This window comes from Homarus americanus, unplaced genomic scaffold (genome assembly GCF_018991925.1).
Source record: "Homarus americanus isolate GMGI-L3 unplaced genomic scaffold, GMGI_Hamer_2.0 scaffold7626, whole genome shotgun sequence".
In the NCBI taxonomy this organism is placed as follows: domain Eukaryota; kingdom Metazoa; phylum Arthropoda; class Malacostraca; order Decapoda; family Nephropidae; genus Homarus; species Homarus americanus.
Genome location: NW_024718273.1, coordinates 17,036,205 through 17,053,609, shown reverse-complemented (window position 1 = coordinate 17,053,609; position 17,405 = coordinate 17,036,205). Strand labels below are relative to the sequence as shown.

General features: G+C 42.6%; 1 protein-coding gene across 1 annotated transcript; it reads right to left on the bottom strand.

Moving 5' to 3' along the window:
* Window positions 1–51: 51 nt before the first annotated feature.
* Window positions 52–7,560, bottom strand: LOC121859485 (SOSS complex subunit C homolog). The gene is made up of 3 exons (XM_042356318.1): window positions 7,344–7,560; window positions 3,410–3,522; window positions 52–207 (listed from the first exon to the last, which is right to left on the bottom strand). Exons 1-3 carry the CDS (start codon window positions 7,366–7,368, stop codon window positions 52–54), a joined length of 294 nt encoding a protein of 97 aa, XP_042212252.1. The 5' UTR covers window positions 7,369–7,560.
* Between the last annotated feature and the right edge of the window lie 9,845 nt (window positions 7,561–17,405).

Here is a 17,405-nt window from a genome sequence, read left to right as displayed (position 1 = left end):
TTTAATCTACTGAAATTAAGACTTAATTGCAATGAACCATGTTTGATCTTTTCATTTTGGTTCTAGTCGAGGCAGAACTGGTAATATAAAATTTCCAAACGATGAATCTTGTGGGATAAAGTAGCCAAAGCTTGAGGAAGTTGCTTGAAGCAGGTTAGATCTCTGACTGTTACCAGCAATGTGTCCGTCTGTGCCTGATGACCAACCCTGTGGATATTTATACATGTATTATGCTAAAACAGTGCCAGGGTGTGAAGATTCATATGAGGTGATTTAACTTTCCAATTATCACAAACTCCCTGTGATCTAACTATAACTCATGAATCAAGGATTGATACAGGAAATCCCATATCGTAGCTGAGTCATGTCAACAACACAACATCACTCATGAATTTACTCATATACAGTCGACCCTCGTTAATTCGGACCCCTTTAATCCGGATTTCGGATAATTCGGACGAAATCTGGACTAAGCGAGGGACTGTCCGTATCAAATTTCTGGTTCTGGGATTGTCCGAAAGATGGCGTGCGCACACCAGGCCGCCAGTCATTGTTGACTTAGCGCCATATTCGAGTATTAGTGTTGTGTTGCCCTGCAATTTTCGTTGATATTTCAGTGATTAGGCATCTTTCAGCCTTGTATTTTACATCATGTCTTCAAGGGGGAGTACCTCTAATACGCCGAAGAGGAAGTATGTGACCCTTTCTGTGAACCAGAAACTGGAACTTATAAGGAAGTTAGAGGCTGGTGCTTCGGTGGCTAGAGTTTGTGATGAGTATGGTGTTAAAAAGCAAACAGTTTCAGACATATGCAAGGCTAAGGACAAACTCACTGCATTTTCTTTGAAATATAATGCAATATTATGCAATATTAACCACTAAATCGGTTAATTCGGACAATCGGCTAAAACGGACACCCTTCCCCCCTATTAGTCCGAATTAACGAGGGTCGACTGTACTGTAGTCTACAAAATGCAACCCAGGATAACTCCTGACACAATTAGTATATTTCTGCTGCTTCCTATAAAGGGAGACGGTGGCAAAATAAAACTACTGTACTGTACAATGTTATCAAGCACCTGCACCTCATAGGGGCGGTAACTAACAAAACTGTTTAACACTCATCTTTGGATGTGAAAACAGGCAAGAGGAGATTGAGAGAACAATTTTCCTCACTCAGGACTCCAGCATAGAAGTATACTTACAGATGTATGGTACCTGTACTTGTAACAAAGGAGGACCTGACCATGTGCTCTGGAAAGCTGTTCCATTTGCCCACAATATGGTGAATGAAGTTATATAGACCAAGTCTGGTGTGTGACCATGTTCTGAATAACTTAAAACTGTGACCTATGGTATTGCCTTCTTGTAGTCTAAATGGTGGGCTTGTACAGTATGTTTGTGATATAGTACTGTGTGTACCTACACTATCTTGAAGGTTTTGACAACATGTCCTGTGTTATGTCAATCATGGAATTTTTAGCTTCCTTAAATGGTCTTTGTAACCCAAGGTCTTCAACCTGGGTACCTGTTTCATTGTCCTTCTTTGAACAATTTGAGGAACTTTGCTTCAGAATCACCAGGGATTACAGTACAGGTACTGAGTAAGTGCAAACCACTGAGTGACTGCAATATATGGTTATTCTACAAGTATGAGCTACCACCCCGTAATAGGAACTTTGTATGTATTGATCTTCACAAAAAATTAAACAAGCACTAAGCATAATAAGAACAATATTTCATTAAACAGGTATGGATATACAATAAGAGCCAATGAGGTTGGAGAGAGAGGGGCCCGTGCCATCTTTGATGGCACAAATAACTTTATCACCCATAAAATAGTGTTGGTTGATGCCATTGAAATTTGTGCACTCTAGTGAGCATTGAGATGAGGTTGCATGTTGTTGTTCTCCCTGGCTTTTTTCTAAATTTTTCTTGAGTTGTCATCATTCCTGTGTCTACCAGCCATTATGGTAGGAAATATACCTCTTACAAGTGATAAGACAGCAGTTATTGTTGCACTCTACAAAGGAGATAAGCCTCTTAAGGATATTTAAAAAATAATAGGTGCGACATTGAGATCAGCACAATGGTGGGTAAAGAAATGTAAATATGGCGAACCCAGCTCAACACTGTCCCATGCTAAACATCCTGGGAAAGCCAGAAAAACCTCACAATGGACCCTGAATGTTCTTAAACGTCAAGTGGAGGCATATCCATGCTTGAGTGCTCAGAAAATAAAAGAAAAAACCCAAGATTGCCTAGTACATCATAAGGACAGTTCAGAACCACATACATGTAAACCTGAAGTACCAGAGCTTCCAAGCCACATCCCAAACCACTCTTGACCTGTGTACACCAGCAGAAAAACATCACTTTTTGTAAGAAATATGAAGCATGGAATAAATCTAAGTTCAGTACAACTTTGTAGAGTGACGAGCCCACGTTTTCGGTGACTGGCAAAAGATTTGGTTGCGTTTACCGACGTCATGGCAGTGATCTGCTATACCATAGGTACACTGCAAGCACAGTGAAGTACCCTAATATGGTGTGGGGGACTTAATAGCATTACCAAAGAATGTTATGGTGAACAGGTATAATTACCTAGAACTTTTGTGTGACCATCTTCCTGACTCATTTGAAAAGTGCAAGGTGGAAGTGTTTATACAGGATGGGGGGCTCCCTGTTACACTGCTAAATATGTCACTGATTGGCTTATAGACAGTGGATTGGAGTTTTTTAATGAAAGGACAAGCAATTCACCAGACCATCCAATTGAGAACTTGTGGACTCTTATGAAACAAAAATTGCATAACAGGGACACTTCCTCTCTATCTAAGCTGACCATCATCAGATATCATGTACGGTAGTGTTATATGCAAAGCATTTAATGACTGCACTTCAACTGATGGCCAGAATAATCACTACTTCTCTAAAACACAACTCAATTTACTCTTCTAAACATAAAAGGGCACACCAGACTGTGTGACAAGAACAACAACTAAGTAATACTGTACTGCAAATTAAAATTTAATTGCATGATGCTGGTTAAAAATTATAGCCGGAACTGAGGTTAAGGCATGAATTCGTTTTACTGTCAAGGATGGTTTAAAGTGTAAGTGAGCCTTAGCGATCAACTCCTCACAAGGACAGTACCTGAGATAGTCACTGAACTAGAGGTTTCAAAGGCTGACTCCGCTATGTGAGGGGCTGCTTTCAGAAAAATGTTGTCAGCAAAGATGTTCATCTTACCACTAAACATCACAGAGGCAGATTCTAAAGAGGGAGTTTTACCGGTATGGATTTCACAGGCCATTCTAGATAACCCCTAGGCCATAAAAAATTTTGTGAGACCAGTGAATTAAAAAAATAAAAAAGAGAACTTAATTAATAATAGACAAAAACTTACAGTGGGTTGCTGGGAAGTAGCTGGTGCACTAAGTGCTTGTGATACTCCTTGTTTTAGAATCAACTGCTTCTTCAACTGTAAATCTTCCAAAATTTTGCGCTGGGCGTTGCCGTCTGAAATAAATCAGGATTGAAAAGGTACTTCTACCCTGATGCTATCTGGAATCGATTATACAGTATAAGTGAAAAATAATTTATTTCCCAGTGTACACTTAGTAAAAAAAAAAAATATAAAACTCCAGAATAAGACAAACACCAAAAAGTGACCTTGAAAAACCAGGGTTGTCAAAAATCATTGGTGAAAAAGCCGTTTTTCTTTTTTTTTTGTAAAAACCAGTTTTTGTGATATAGTCCAGAATGCGACGCCTAGCTTAAACCTAGATATGTTAATGCCTAAATTTGTTTTTGTTTTTTTTTGCGGGGGGGGGTAATTAATTTTTAATGCTATTATGTTGGTTTTAGTAAGGTTCAAGTATTTGTAGCCCTTTTTTATAACCTTTTAACATCTTATTGATTATAAACATTACATTCAGGAAGATTTAGTAATAATTGCACCAAATTTTCAGATGTTGTTTGGATGATACTGAATAATAAAATCAAAATGCCAAAATTTTTATATTTTTTCTTTTTACTCTAGCTTCTGATTATAAAGTCCTTGTTAGTGGGCAGGACATGAAAGAAAAGGGAAATAATGGGGTAAAAACACATCGAACGCTCATCATATGGCAGTAATTTCACAACTGTAAGTGCTTTGTAGGCGAAGAAATAAACTGTTTACCATAGTAATGGTGCGGTCGGATCTCCCTTGGTGATCATATTTTAGTTCACATTGTTTGCTATGTGGTAGTGTCTGCAGTCTTTGTTTACATGTCAAGAAATGAATGACGCTCTCATCTGGTGTGTTTATTATGATTTATATTGGATTAAATTCATTCAAATTTTCTAGGAATGTTATTTAGATGATAGTGACAAAATTTAAATGACACTGCACAGGTTAGGAAGTTGGGTGGGGTTAGGTAGGTTAGGTTAGGTCAAGTTATAATACATTCTGTGCATTGTCGTTTTGATTTTCTTACTTATCATCATCCAACCAACATTTTCTGAAAATTTGGTGCAATTCTGTAAAGTCCTTCTGGTGCTAATCCTCTCCTCTGCTATTACCACCTACTTTTCTAATGTCTAGATAAACTGCAGGCATGCAGTGTTGCCACCATTTAGCAATTAAAAAATCATTAAGTGTACATACATTTTGGAACAAAATAAATGTTTTCTTTCCAATTAATGTACCAATAATAATAACTAAGACATCAAAGTCAACTACAGCTGGGTGGAGAAGCCCAAGCACATTTTGTACCAGCTGGAGCTGCTGAGAAGTCAGAAGAAGAAGGTGCTGAACACAGTGATGCCCACTGTGAGGAGGTCAGCCTGGTATGCACACCGAGGCAGTGTTGTAGGCCATGCTGTGCAGTGAGGTGGAGGATGAGAGGAGAGAGGCAGTGGACAGGATACTGGAGTTGAGGGGGAGAGAGATGAGGAGACACAGATTGGTGACAACTCTGTCGGGCCCAGGAGAACACCTGACATAAACCCAGATGCCACCAAGCTGTCAGAGCTGATAGACTGGACCACTGGGGTCGCTGAACCTCCCCTCACCTGTTCCCTCACCACAGCTCAAGTCAAGCAGTTTGTGCACAGGCCTATGGAGGTGCCAGACTGGCCTTCACACAATCAGTGTGTGGCGAGGTGTGTCAAACTGGTCACAGAGGCAGCTGCCCGTGTCTACAGTCACGAGAAAAGGGATGGGATGATCATGTCCCAATTGGTGAGCAGACTTCTGATGTCTAGGAACAGGAGCAAGCAGGACCTGGCCTCTCTCATCAAGTTCAAGAGGTGAATAGTATAGTATGTGAGCACATGTATGTGTGTGTGTATGTATCTGTACATAGTGCTTGCATTGTGCGGCCACTTCTGTATATCGCGTAGAGTCAGTCGTTGTAATACAGAGGTTCTGTGTGTGACTTGTGTTCTTGCTCGTGATCATTACTACAAGGAGAAAAGTAAAAAACCTCGATACCTATTGTCAAACATTACTAAAAAAAAAACCCTGCAAATACGATTTCCAGTGTCTCATTTCAGTACACTGGTGATAGATAGCAACAGGAAAATTTATAATTTTGGGCCCAAACCCAAAATTTAAAATGAAAATTGATGTAGGTAGGACACCTCCAAACTCAACACCAAGGTTATTCCTGAAATCTACACATAAAAATGCATCATTTGATGACCCGCCGTCAAGAAAATTCCTAAAGTTGCACTACGACCCCTGAAATTGACACACCCTGCTACACAGGTATATGTTCTGCAGTGAAATGTTGTGAGTAGGTAATTAAGACACACATTAGTCTTAACTAGCGCTGAAGGTGGTAATTCAGGAATGCAGGTGTTTAGAAATACTGGTATTATTTTACTTTCCAACATAGCGTACGCAAAAGTTATAAACTACTGAAACATTTAGATCTCCCTTTTCTGAGCATTTTGAACCCCATAAATAACATGGCGAAAATGGATAATTGGCACACAATTGAATTTAATTGATTTTACGTAGTTTTCAGTCTTCGTCTGTGAGGAGATGTTAACGGCGCATCATGCATGCGCAATACCGACTGACGTCATCCAGTTGTGACCTCTGATGTTTCGATATCGCCACGCAAATTTTTTTCGACCAATCACATTTTATTTTTTTCAAAGGAAGAAGCCTGGGTAATTTCATTGACCAGTCTCACAAGCAATTTCCACCAAAAATGAAGGTCAGATTCGTTTAAAACACACCAAAATACACTTGAAACCCCTAAGGACTCATGTCCTAAAGTAAAAATTTACCGAAATACCTTTGGAATGCCATCGACTTTTTTATATTTTATAAGGTAGTGGAGAGAATGAAGTTTCTTTTATATTTTTTCCTAGTGATATTCCTTCTCACGAATCGGTGTTGTAAAGCATTATCGTAAGTATTTACCTCGGTAATTTTTCGTTAACTAGCCCATCACCTTTTTCACGACTTTTTTCTCTTACCAATTAATAGATCTCTTCGAAAAACGAAAGAATATACTTAAGTTTAGCAGGGCATTCCAAAAATAAACGCGATATTAGGGGTCCGGCTAAGCATGACGTGGCCTGTCAGGTCAGGTGAGGTTAGGGCATCGCCTGCTGTTAGGTCAGGTAAAGTTAGGTTTGTACATAGACCTAGTTTAGTGTTAACCTTTTTCCCACCCAAAACCCCGCATTCCCAACGTGGCCCCCTACATTGTTGGGGTGGAAGGAGGTTGGGAATAACTAAAATGAATAAAAATAAAAATGATTAGCCCCAAAGATAAATGTCAGTATCTAAAACAGCAAGAAAACTAGCAAAAACCACATGTTTCACGTGAAAAAAGGTGATGGGTGGTTAACGACAAATGACGGTTAATATATAGGACTAACCCGTCAAGGATGCATAGCGCCGACGCGGCCGGATCATTTCATGCCTCATATTTCACCATATCATAGAAAGTTCTTTCTGTTTAATACTATACCGGGGTAGTTAGGTAAGGTTAGGTAGGTTTGTTTGGTTTGGTTTGGTTTGGTTTGGTTTGGTTTGGTTTGGTTTGGTTTGGTTTGGTTTGGTTTGGTTTGGTTAGTTAGGTCTGTTCTTCATAGCGACAAATGTTAAGTAGCGTTTATTTTAAAAAATATAATTTTTTTAACATATTTCCACGAACTACAAGAATACACTATAATATAACAATGAAAATCCAGCGTTTTTATAATTGTTTTAAATCAATTTCGCTCACGGGATAGTCCTAAATAATTACCAAAATGACCTTAACCTAACCTGAAGAATATAAACCATTAATAACAGTAAAATTAAGTCTTGAGCAAACCCTTGTCACATTTACCTCGATTGTTTGGTTGTGCTGCCATAATAAACACAGCTTATCATAGCCTCACTTGGCAGTCCATATACAGCTACACTACACAATAAACTTTATACTGTCTTTATGTGCTTGATTTAGGAAGAATATAAGAAATAAAGCTTCAAGCTGCGTACACCAGGACCTTCACACACACAGTACAAAGCTTTGACTAGTTCTCGGTGGCGTAAAGCTCAATGAAATTAATCATTTGAATTACAAAAAACTCTGAGATGATATTAATATTTATTGCCAATTTACAGTCTTTGATTCAGTAAATATAAACAAGGATATAAATTAAATATATGTGAAAATAGAAATATGGTACTTTATATACATGTCTTGTTTCAGTGAAGATTGTTTAATTCTCTTAAGGTTTATCCACATGCTTAGAAAAGATGGATAAATACAATAGGATTGATTAGTACAGTACATTACATGAAAGCCTAGATAAGCTGAATCAAAATACGAAAAGTGTACCACATCCAGGTAGGAATTTAATTGATTTTATCATTGATGTACAGTTTGCCTGCACTTATACCTACGTGGTACTGTGGCTGCATTCTGGGTTGTAGGTTTAGATTACAGTACATTGTTTTTCAAGTTGGGATGCTAATGTATTATTGCTTGGGCTGTACTGCATATGTTTCTTTCGCAACAATCTAAGTGTTAGCGAGCTGTATGCTGTCCTAAATTTAAAGAAATTATAGTGTGTGTGTGATTCTAATCAGAACATTCAAACATGTAATGTATTTCGGCCTCATCCACTCTGAATTAGATATATTTTCAAAACTGAAAGTTGAAACTGAGTCTTTTTATAACTGCTTTCTACTTTTTTGTGGACGTGAAGATTAGGTCCATCTGCCCTTGTGGGGTATGAGATTGTTGGGTTCACACTCAGGATGGGATGGAGAAAGGAAACTCACAATGTGCTCTCTATATACATGTTGTATTGGATGTACAATGCAGCTTGGTGCTGGGAAGGCAGCATGGTTACAAGCGTGATGTAGAGAGAGCTGGTTGGTGAGGACGCTCAGAGAAGGACAGCTTGTGGGTCGCCATGCTCGCCAGCGGGAGAGAGGACCGCCAGGCAGGCGGAGGAGGAGGAGGTGTTGCTGGCTGTAGTAGAAAGAGAGACAGATCACCACGAGGTCAGGTCTTAAATAGCGGGGGTAGGCGTGGCTTAGCAGTTGACCCCCGCTCCGTGGTGTATGGCGGCGCTGGTTGACCTAGACCACGAGGCATACACTGGGGAATTGGTGGGGTCGGCTAGGCAGCGACAAACAGCGTTTGTAGGGGAGAATTCCACTACAATACTCCCCCTTCCCTCCAGGCTGTGTAGGAGACTTGTTGTCTGCAGGGTTGCATAGCACATGTGAGGCAGAACGGGCGGTGCGTGCCTCATGTGAGACAACGGCGATGGCGTGATGAGCCGGTCGCTGGGGACAACTGTCTAGATACACAATATCTGTGGGAGTAGAGAGGGAGAATAAGGGTGTGTGGAGGCGATGAATTTTGTGCTTCCCTCACGGCAGGTACAGAGTCGTCAGATGCGCCTGCTGGGGTGTGTGGGCCTGGGTCAGGAGCAAGGGCTGCGTCAGCAGAAGCGGATGAGGGCTCGTGACAGCAGCTGGGTCCACGACAGCAGCAGGGTGCAGGACATTAGCAGGGAGTACCTGGGGGAGAAAAGAGGGGTGTGTGTGTCCGCACTCAGGAACAGAGGCCGCATCATGGGCGGCAGGGGTTACTGCTGGGCCGGGGTCGGCGTCTGAGGCAGGACGGGTGTGCTGGGGTCGGTAGGACGTGGTGCTTGGGGCAGGAAGAGGAGCTGGTGTCTGCTTAGAGTAGCAGAGCTGCTCTAGGGTGTCTAACCTGCGGTGTAGAGACAGTAGCTGTAGAGCCGATGAGAGCTGCTTCTGGGTGGATAAGCCAGTCTTCCATGTTGCTTGAAGACTGGGAGCGTGGTCAGTTTCTCCTCCATCCTGTGTGAGTGCGAATCTCCGGGAGTCACCATTTGTGGGGTTCAAGATGTTTGGTTCACACTCAGGATGGATGGAGAAAGGAAACTCACAATGTGCTCTCTATATACATGTTGTATTGGATGTACAATGCAGCTTGGTGCTGGGAAGGCAGCATGGTTACAAGCGTGATGTAGAGAGAGCTGGTTGGTGAGGACGCTCAGAGAAGGACAGCTTGTGGGTCGCCATGCTCGCCAGCGGGAGAGAGGACCGCCAGGCAGGCGGAGGAGCGAGGAAAGGGGTGTTGCTGGCTGGCTGTAGGTAGAAAGAGAGACAGATCACCACGAGGTCAGGTCTTAAATAGCGGGGGTAGGCGTGGCTTAGCAGTTGACCCCCGCTCCGTGGTGTATGGCGGCACTGGTTGACCTAGACCACGAGGCATACACTGGGGAATTGGTGGGGTCGGCTAGGCAGCGACAAACAGCGTTTGTAGGGGAGAATTCCACTACACCCTCTTGCTTTTGATGTTTTCTTAACTTATATTTATTTACCACCAAAGTCCCTTATTTATATTATTTCATGTACTGTACAACATGGCATTGCCTCTTCTTTTATTTAAGGAACAACATTGTTCGTGAATAAATAAATATATAAGCGTATAAGCAGACAATCATGTATATTTATGCAATGGTTGCTAAGACAACGTTTTCTATGATAACCTTAAATATTTATTGTAAAATTAAGTCGAGAGATGGCGCAGCAGTCAGGGGCTGAACGTTAATTGAATGTAGTACAAGTTTCTCTATATATTCCTTCCTTGGTATAACACTCCATTGTGACGTTCCTAGCAACCCATTTGCCTGAGTGAGCCGTGAGGGAGGGTTACCTTGTGCCTGGCTGTGTGGTAATTAAATTTTTAGTATTTTTATATTAAGTTATTTAAGCACAAGCCTATGTCGATACTGTCATCTGTGGTGAGTAAATTGTTGGTATATTTATTCTCATAATTAAGTTAGTGTGATATTAGAGAGTTGTTAAACCACCGCCATGGTAGTTTGTCAACCCAACAAGTAGTTACTGAGAGTTAAGTCCGTCATCAAATGGAAATTTAGGTGAAGATGTTTTATGAAAAGGTAATTGCAAAGATAATTACCGTCTATTTTATATATTATGCTGCCTTGGTATTAGTGTAGTTTATAGGTGTTTGTAGTAAGAAATAATTCGTTGCCGTCGACGATTTGGTGAATTGACAAAAATTATTAGGGTTAATATTCGTTTTTATCCCAATATGTATTTCAGATTTTGGTTAATATAACCCGCCAGGGCTGCATAGCGCCGATGAGGCCGTATCATCTCATGCCTCAAATTTCACCATATTATAGTAAGTTCTTTCTGCTTAATATACCGGGGAAGTTAAGTAAGGTTAGGTAGGTTTGGTCTGTTCTTCATACCCACAAATTTTAAGTAGCGTTTATTTTAAAAATATCCAATTTTTAATATTTCCACAAATTACAACAGTGTTCACTATAATATAACAATGGAAATCCGGCGTTTTTATAATTGTTTTCAATCAGTTTCGCTCGCAGGTTATCCTATATAATTACCCAGATATTTTACCATTATCAATAGGATTATTTTTTGGTAAAAGTGTAGAACAGTGTGACCACCAGAAGGAATTTGCCAAATTGGTTTAAATTTTTTCCACACACTAATATAATTTTAAACACAAAAATGGAAACGACAATGCATGGAACCTAATAGAATCTGACCTAACATACCCAACCTATGGGTTTATTAGGTTCAATGCATTATCAGAATATACATTAAAATACGTAAAAACGTCAAATTCTTGGCCCAATTTCACTTTTGATTACCTTTTCATGTATAATATAGCAAAAATAGTGTCCCATAACGAAAAAACTATAAAATATAAATAAAAAAATGCCGGGAATCGAACTCGGGGTCTCGATGAGTGGCAGGTAAAACTTGTATCCACTGGACCACGACGAACTTCCGAACTTTTAGCAACTTTATTTCTCTTATACCTCAGGTGCCCTTCCCATTGTCCGCTAAAGGGTTGGGGACAGCCTAATATACAGTATATTAAAGCAGTTCGAATTCGTCGTCCAATTAACTTTGAGGGAATAATATAGTGAAAATAGTTATCCATAACGAATGAGAAAAAGAAAGGGAAGTAAATTAGAGAAGTGCTGGGAATCGAACTGGAACCTCTAAAATGCCAGGCTTACCCGCTGTACCACAATGTACGTAAGTTTCTTCCACCTTTATTATTCTCTTATAGGTCATAATGCTCTGCCAACTCTGTGAGCCGCAGGATTAGAGCAGCTCGTCCACACTTGATATCAAAACAGTTATAAAACCAGAAAAATACAGACACAGAGTGGACCAATTGAGGGCCTGAGCTCTCGTAGTGTTGTGGGGTCACTGTTGTTTGGTTCACACTCAGGATGGGATGGAGAAAAGGTAACTCACAATGTGCTCTCTGTATACATGTTGTATTGGATGTACAGTGCAGCTTGGTGCTGGGAAGTGGCAGCGTGGTTACAAGCGTGATGTAGGGAGAGCTGGTTGGTGAGGATGCTCAGAGGAGGACGGCTTGTGGGTCGCCATGCTCGCCGGCGGGAGCGAGGGCCGCCAGGCAGCGGCGAAGGAGGTGGTGTAGCTTGCTGCGGCTGTAGCTAGAAGAAGAAAGAGGTCACCACGAGGTCAGGTCTTAAATAGCGGAGGTAGGCGTGGCTTAGTAATTGACCTCCGTCATGTAAGGCGGCGCTGGTTGACCTAGACCACGAGGCATACACTGGGGAATTCGCGGGGTCGGCTAATCAGCGACAAACAGCGTTTGTAGGGGAGGGATCCACTACAGTACAACCCCCCCCCCCTTCCCTCCAGGCAGTGTAGGAGACTTGTTGTCTGCAGGGTTGCATGGCACATGTGAGGCAGAACGGGCGGTGCATGCCACATGTGAGCCATAACTGCGAGGGCGTGGATGAGCCGGCCGCTAGAGGAGACAACTGTCTAGATACACAATATCTGTGGGAGTAGAGAGGGAGAAAAAGGGTGTGTGGAGGTGATGAATGCTATGCTTCCCTCACGGCAGGTACAGAGTCGTCAGATGCGCCTTCTGGGGTGTGTGGGCCTGGGTCAGGAGCAGGGGCTGTGTCAGCAGAAGCGGATGAGGACTCGTGACAGCAGCCGGGTCCACGACAGCAGCAGGGTGCAAGACAGTAGCAGGGAGTACCTGAGGGAGAAAAGAGGGGTGTGTGGGTCAGCACTCAGGCGCATGGGCCGCGTCGGGAGCAGGGGCTGCATCAGGAGGAGCGGCAGGGGGTACTGCTGGGCCGGGGGCGGCGTCTGAGGCAGGACGGGTGTGCTTGGGTCGGTAGGACGTGGTGCTTGGGGCAGGAAGAGGAGCTGGTGTCTGCTTAGAGAAGCAGTGCTGCTCTAGGGTGTCTAACCTGCGGTGCAGAGACAGTAGCTGTAGAGCCGATGAGAGCTGCCTCTGGGTGGATAAGCCAGTCTTCCATGTTGCTTGAAGACTGGGAGAGTGATCGGTTTCTCCTCCATCCTGTGTGAGTGCGAATCTCCGGGGGTCGCCATTTGTGGGGTATGGGTTGTTTGGTTCACACTCAGGATGGGATGGAGGAAGGTAACTCACAATGTGCTCTCTGTATACATGTTGTATTGGATGTACAGTGCAGCTTGGTGCTGGGAAGTGGCAGCGTGGTTACAAGCGTGATGTAGGGAGAGCTGGTTGGTGAGGATGCTCAGAGGAGGACGGCTTGTGGGTCGCCATGCTCGCCGGCGGGAGCGAGGACCGCCAGGCAGCGGCGGAGGAGGTGGTGTAGCTTGCTGCGGCTGTAGCTAGAAGAAGAAAGAGGTCACCACGAGGTCAGGTCTTAAATAGCGGAGGTAGGCGTGGCTTAGTAATTGACCTCCGTCATGTAAGGCGGCGCTGGTTGACCTAGACCACGAGGCATACACGGGAATTCGCGGGGTCGGCTAATCAGCGACAAACAGCGTTTGTAGGGGAGGGATCCACTACAGTGTCACCTGGGTTGCAGATAACTATTTTCATCCAGTTTATTGAGCTTTAAGAATGACATTAAGGTGGAAAAACTGTCTGTCATGGCTCAGTGGTTAAGAGGACTGCTTACTATTCATGGTGGTTCTATACTTTTATTTGTATTTATTTTTTATATACTGTATGTATATTTTTGCCTTTATCAGCTTAATAACCGCTCGGGCTATTGATTCTTTAACAAGAGTTTTATTGTGTATGTAATGTGCTTTATTTATTAACAGCTTTTAGGAGTATTAGAATATATAAAACGATCGTATTTTTATTATTATTAACAATGTCATTATTTTATGCTGTCAGTCCATTAATTTACATAATTATTAAGTCTCAATAGGGTTTTAGAGACATTTTCGACCATTTTATTGACCTTTATTGGGAATTCATCACATGTTCAGTAAAACACATTATGGACACTAGAGTTGAGCACTTGGGGGATTTATTAATACATTATGGATACTAGAGTTAAGCATTTGGAGGCTTTATTAATACATTATGGATACTAGAGTTGAGCATTTGGGGGATTTATTAATACATTATGGATACTAGAGTTAAGCATTTGGAGGCTTTATTAATACATTATGGATACTAGAGCTGAGCATTTGGGGGATTTATTAATACATTATGGATACTAGAGTTAAGCATTTGGAGGCTTTATTAATACATTATGGATACTAGAGTTAGCACTTGAAGGCTTTATTAATAAATTACACCAGAAAACAAGAGAAACAATATTTGTAATACAATACCATAATACAATAAAGTACACATTAGGGTATGAACTACAGATACAAGATTATTATATAGTACATTATACTGTATAATAGAACTAAGAGGGTAACACAAGAAGCCAGAAGATGTCTGGGGTCAGGTTGTATTAGGGTGATTAATCTAAAGTTTATTAACTGAAATTTTAATATATAGAAAAACTTATTTTTAACAAATAACAAAGCTGCTGTAGTATGTGGTCTTCAGAGCTGGAGCTACTGTAGTATGTGGTCTGCAGCTGGTGCTACTGTAGTATGTGATCTAGAGAGCTGGTGCTACTGTAGTATGTGGTCTACAGAGCTGGAGCTACTATAGTATGTGATCTACCGAGCTGGAGTTGGATCTACCAGGATATTTACACTGTAGCATCCATGAACCTAACCTAACCTAGGTTATGTTAATGGATGCTTTAGTGTAAATGTCCTGGTAGACACAACTCCAGCTCTGTAGACCACATACTACAGTAGCACCAGCTCTGCAGACTATATACTATAGTAGCTCTAGCTCTGTAGACTGCATACTATAGTAGCTCCCAAATAACAAATATCAGCATCTATTTGGAATTTTTTCAATCATCTTTTGGTGTTGTCTGTTGGTGGTAATGATGTAGCCTCTGTAATATGGTGGTGGTGATGTAACCTCAGCCATCTGGTGGTGGTGTAGCCTCTTGCCATCTGGTGGGGGTGGTGATGTAGCCTCAGTCATCTGGTGTTGGTGGTAGTAATGTAGCCTCAGTCACCTGGTGTCGGTGGTGGTAATGTAGCCACAGTCAAATCTGGTGTTGTTGGTGGTAATGTAACCTCAGTCATCTGGTGTTGTAGCCTCCTGCCATCTGGTGGTGGTGATGATGATGCCTCAGTCATCTGGTGGTGGTGGTAATCTGGCATTTTTTTTTTTTTACTAGGATTATCCCAAACGGGCACAGGTCACTGACACACATCAGGGCCTGGGGGCGAAAATGTAATAATAATAGCGAGGCTCAAATTACCCTCCCCCTCCTCCCCTGCAGCTCAACACACCCTAGCTGCGGTCGCCAGGCTAGAACAAACTGATGACATCCGTGTCAAGTTTATTTGGATCCCGTCACATATAGGAATAACTGCCTGTGACACTGTTGATCGACTTACCAAAGAAGCGACACAAGAAGAAGATATTGAAGCCACCCTCGCCCTGAATCATCTCAAATCTGACATACACGCCACACAATGAGAAGCCTTCGACGTAAAATGGACACACCTGAAACAACGGGGCAGCGTCACACTATGACGCTGTAACCGGTGACTCCAACCGCCACTACAAAGAGTATCAATCTCTGACTCGATCTCAACAGATTATGTACATGAGACTGCACCTAGGGTACAGGTACCTATGGGAGTACATTGGCAACCCTGAGCCTGACCGCACTGTTTGTAAACTTTGTGGCCAACCCGACTCTCACACCCTCTCTCACTACATCCTCACTTGCCCTATGACCTCCTCCTACAGGTCCCCAGCCGTTACCAACACCTCTTCCCTCCCTGACCAGATATCCCTCCTCCTAGTAACAGGCCTGGCACTTGACATTATTAGGGACCTGCCACGCTTTGCTATAAACAGATGAAATGTACCGGGAATTTCCCCCTCGCTCTCTCCCCCCCCCCACACACACTCCTCATTCTGTCACTTTATGTAACTTGTTGACAAAACCCATGACCCTTCAGGCTTCCACGCCCTTAATGCATGAGTCATAAAGGCAAGCATGAACTTAACATGCTTCCCAGTTGGGCACTGTAAACGCTTCTGCACTTCACCTTGCACAGGATGTAAGGGGGTGCCCAATAAACTAGCCCCCTCTGGGGCAATCTGTAAATCTGTATAATAATAATAATAAATAATTCATAGTAAATAAAATTAGTTATAAAAAATACAAAATTAAAAATAAAATTATAAAATATTAATACTGTAATAATAATACTAAAGAACCATAAGGAAAAAAGAAAAAAAACGATCAATAGTGAGAAACAATATATATATATATATATATGTTGTGTTGTGTAAGAGAAACAATTGAGACCCTGCAATTGTGTTTAAATGAGGCACAAAGTCAGATCAGCCACCTGGAACTTGGTGGTGGTCATCTGGTGGTGGTGACGACGTAGCCTCCTGTCATCTGGTGGTTGTGCCCTCAGTCATCTGGTGGTGGTTTCTCAGTCATCTGGTGGTGGTGCCTCAGTCATCTGGAGGTGGTGCCTCAGTCATCTGGTGGCAGTGGTGGTGCCTCATTCATCTGGAGGTGGTGGTAGAGTCTCAGTCATCTGGTGGTGGTGGCCATCTGGTTGTGGTGGTGATGAAGCCTCCTGTCATCTGGTGGTGGTGGTGCCTCAGTCATCTGGTGGTGGTGGTGGTGGTGTTGAAGCCTCCTGTCATCTGGTGGTGGTGCCTCAATCATCTGGTGATGGTGGTGGTGATGAAGCATCCTGTCATCTGGTTGTGGTGCCTCAGTCATCTGGTGGTGATGGTGATGTAGTGTCCTGTCATCTGGTGGTGGTGGTGGTGATGAAGCCTCCTGTCATCTGGTGGTGGTGGTGTTGAAGCCTCCTGTCATCTGGTGGTGGTGCCTCAGTCATCTGGTGGTGATGTAGCCTCCTGGTGGTGGTGGTGCTTCAGTCATCTGGTGGTGGTGGTGATGTAGCCTCCTGTCATCTGGTGGTGGTGGTGATGTAGCCTCCTGTCATCTGGTGGTGGTGGTGATGTCCTGTCATCTGGTGGTGGTGATGTAGCCTGTCATCTGGTGGTGGTGGTGGTGATGTAGCCTCCTGTCATCTGGTGGTGGTGCCTCAGTTATCTGGTAATGGTGGTGGTAATGTAGCCTCAGTCATCTGAAGGTGGTGGTGGTGATGTAGCCTCCTGTCATCTGGTGGTGCCGCCTCAGTCATCTGGGTGGTGGTGATGTAGCCTCAGTCAACTGGTGTTGTTGGTAGTAATGTAGCCTCAGTCGTCTAGTGTTGTTGGTGGTGATGTAGCCTCCTATCATCTGGTGGTGGTCATATTTTTTTTTTTTTTTTAAGAGGGCATCACTATTGTTCACATTGTATAGAATGTGCTGTACAGTACTTTGTTTTGGTGACTGTTAAGCGATTTTTGTTGTTTTTTGTGATTGTAAAGTACTTTGCCTTTGTTGTTGTGAACATGATGTGAACACTGTGGGCCGCAGTAGCGTTATCATTGTTCGTTATGTTTTGGGGA

What these genes read in the sequence shown, in the direction of transcription:
- LOC121859485 (XM_042356318.1), bottom strand. Translation starts at nt 7,368, where the DNA reads ATGGCAGCACAACCAAACAATCGAG. An exon ending in AGCACAACCAAACAATCGAG is followed by an intron (nt 3,523 to 7,343) that starts GTAAATGTGACA and finishes GATTTATTTCAG; the next exon opens with ACGGCAACGCCCAGCGCAAA. An exon ending in CTACTTCCCAGCAACCCACT is followed by an intron (nt 208 to 3,409) that starts GTAAGTTTTTGT and finishes AAATATCCACAG; the next exon opens with GGTTGGTCATCAGGCACAGA.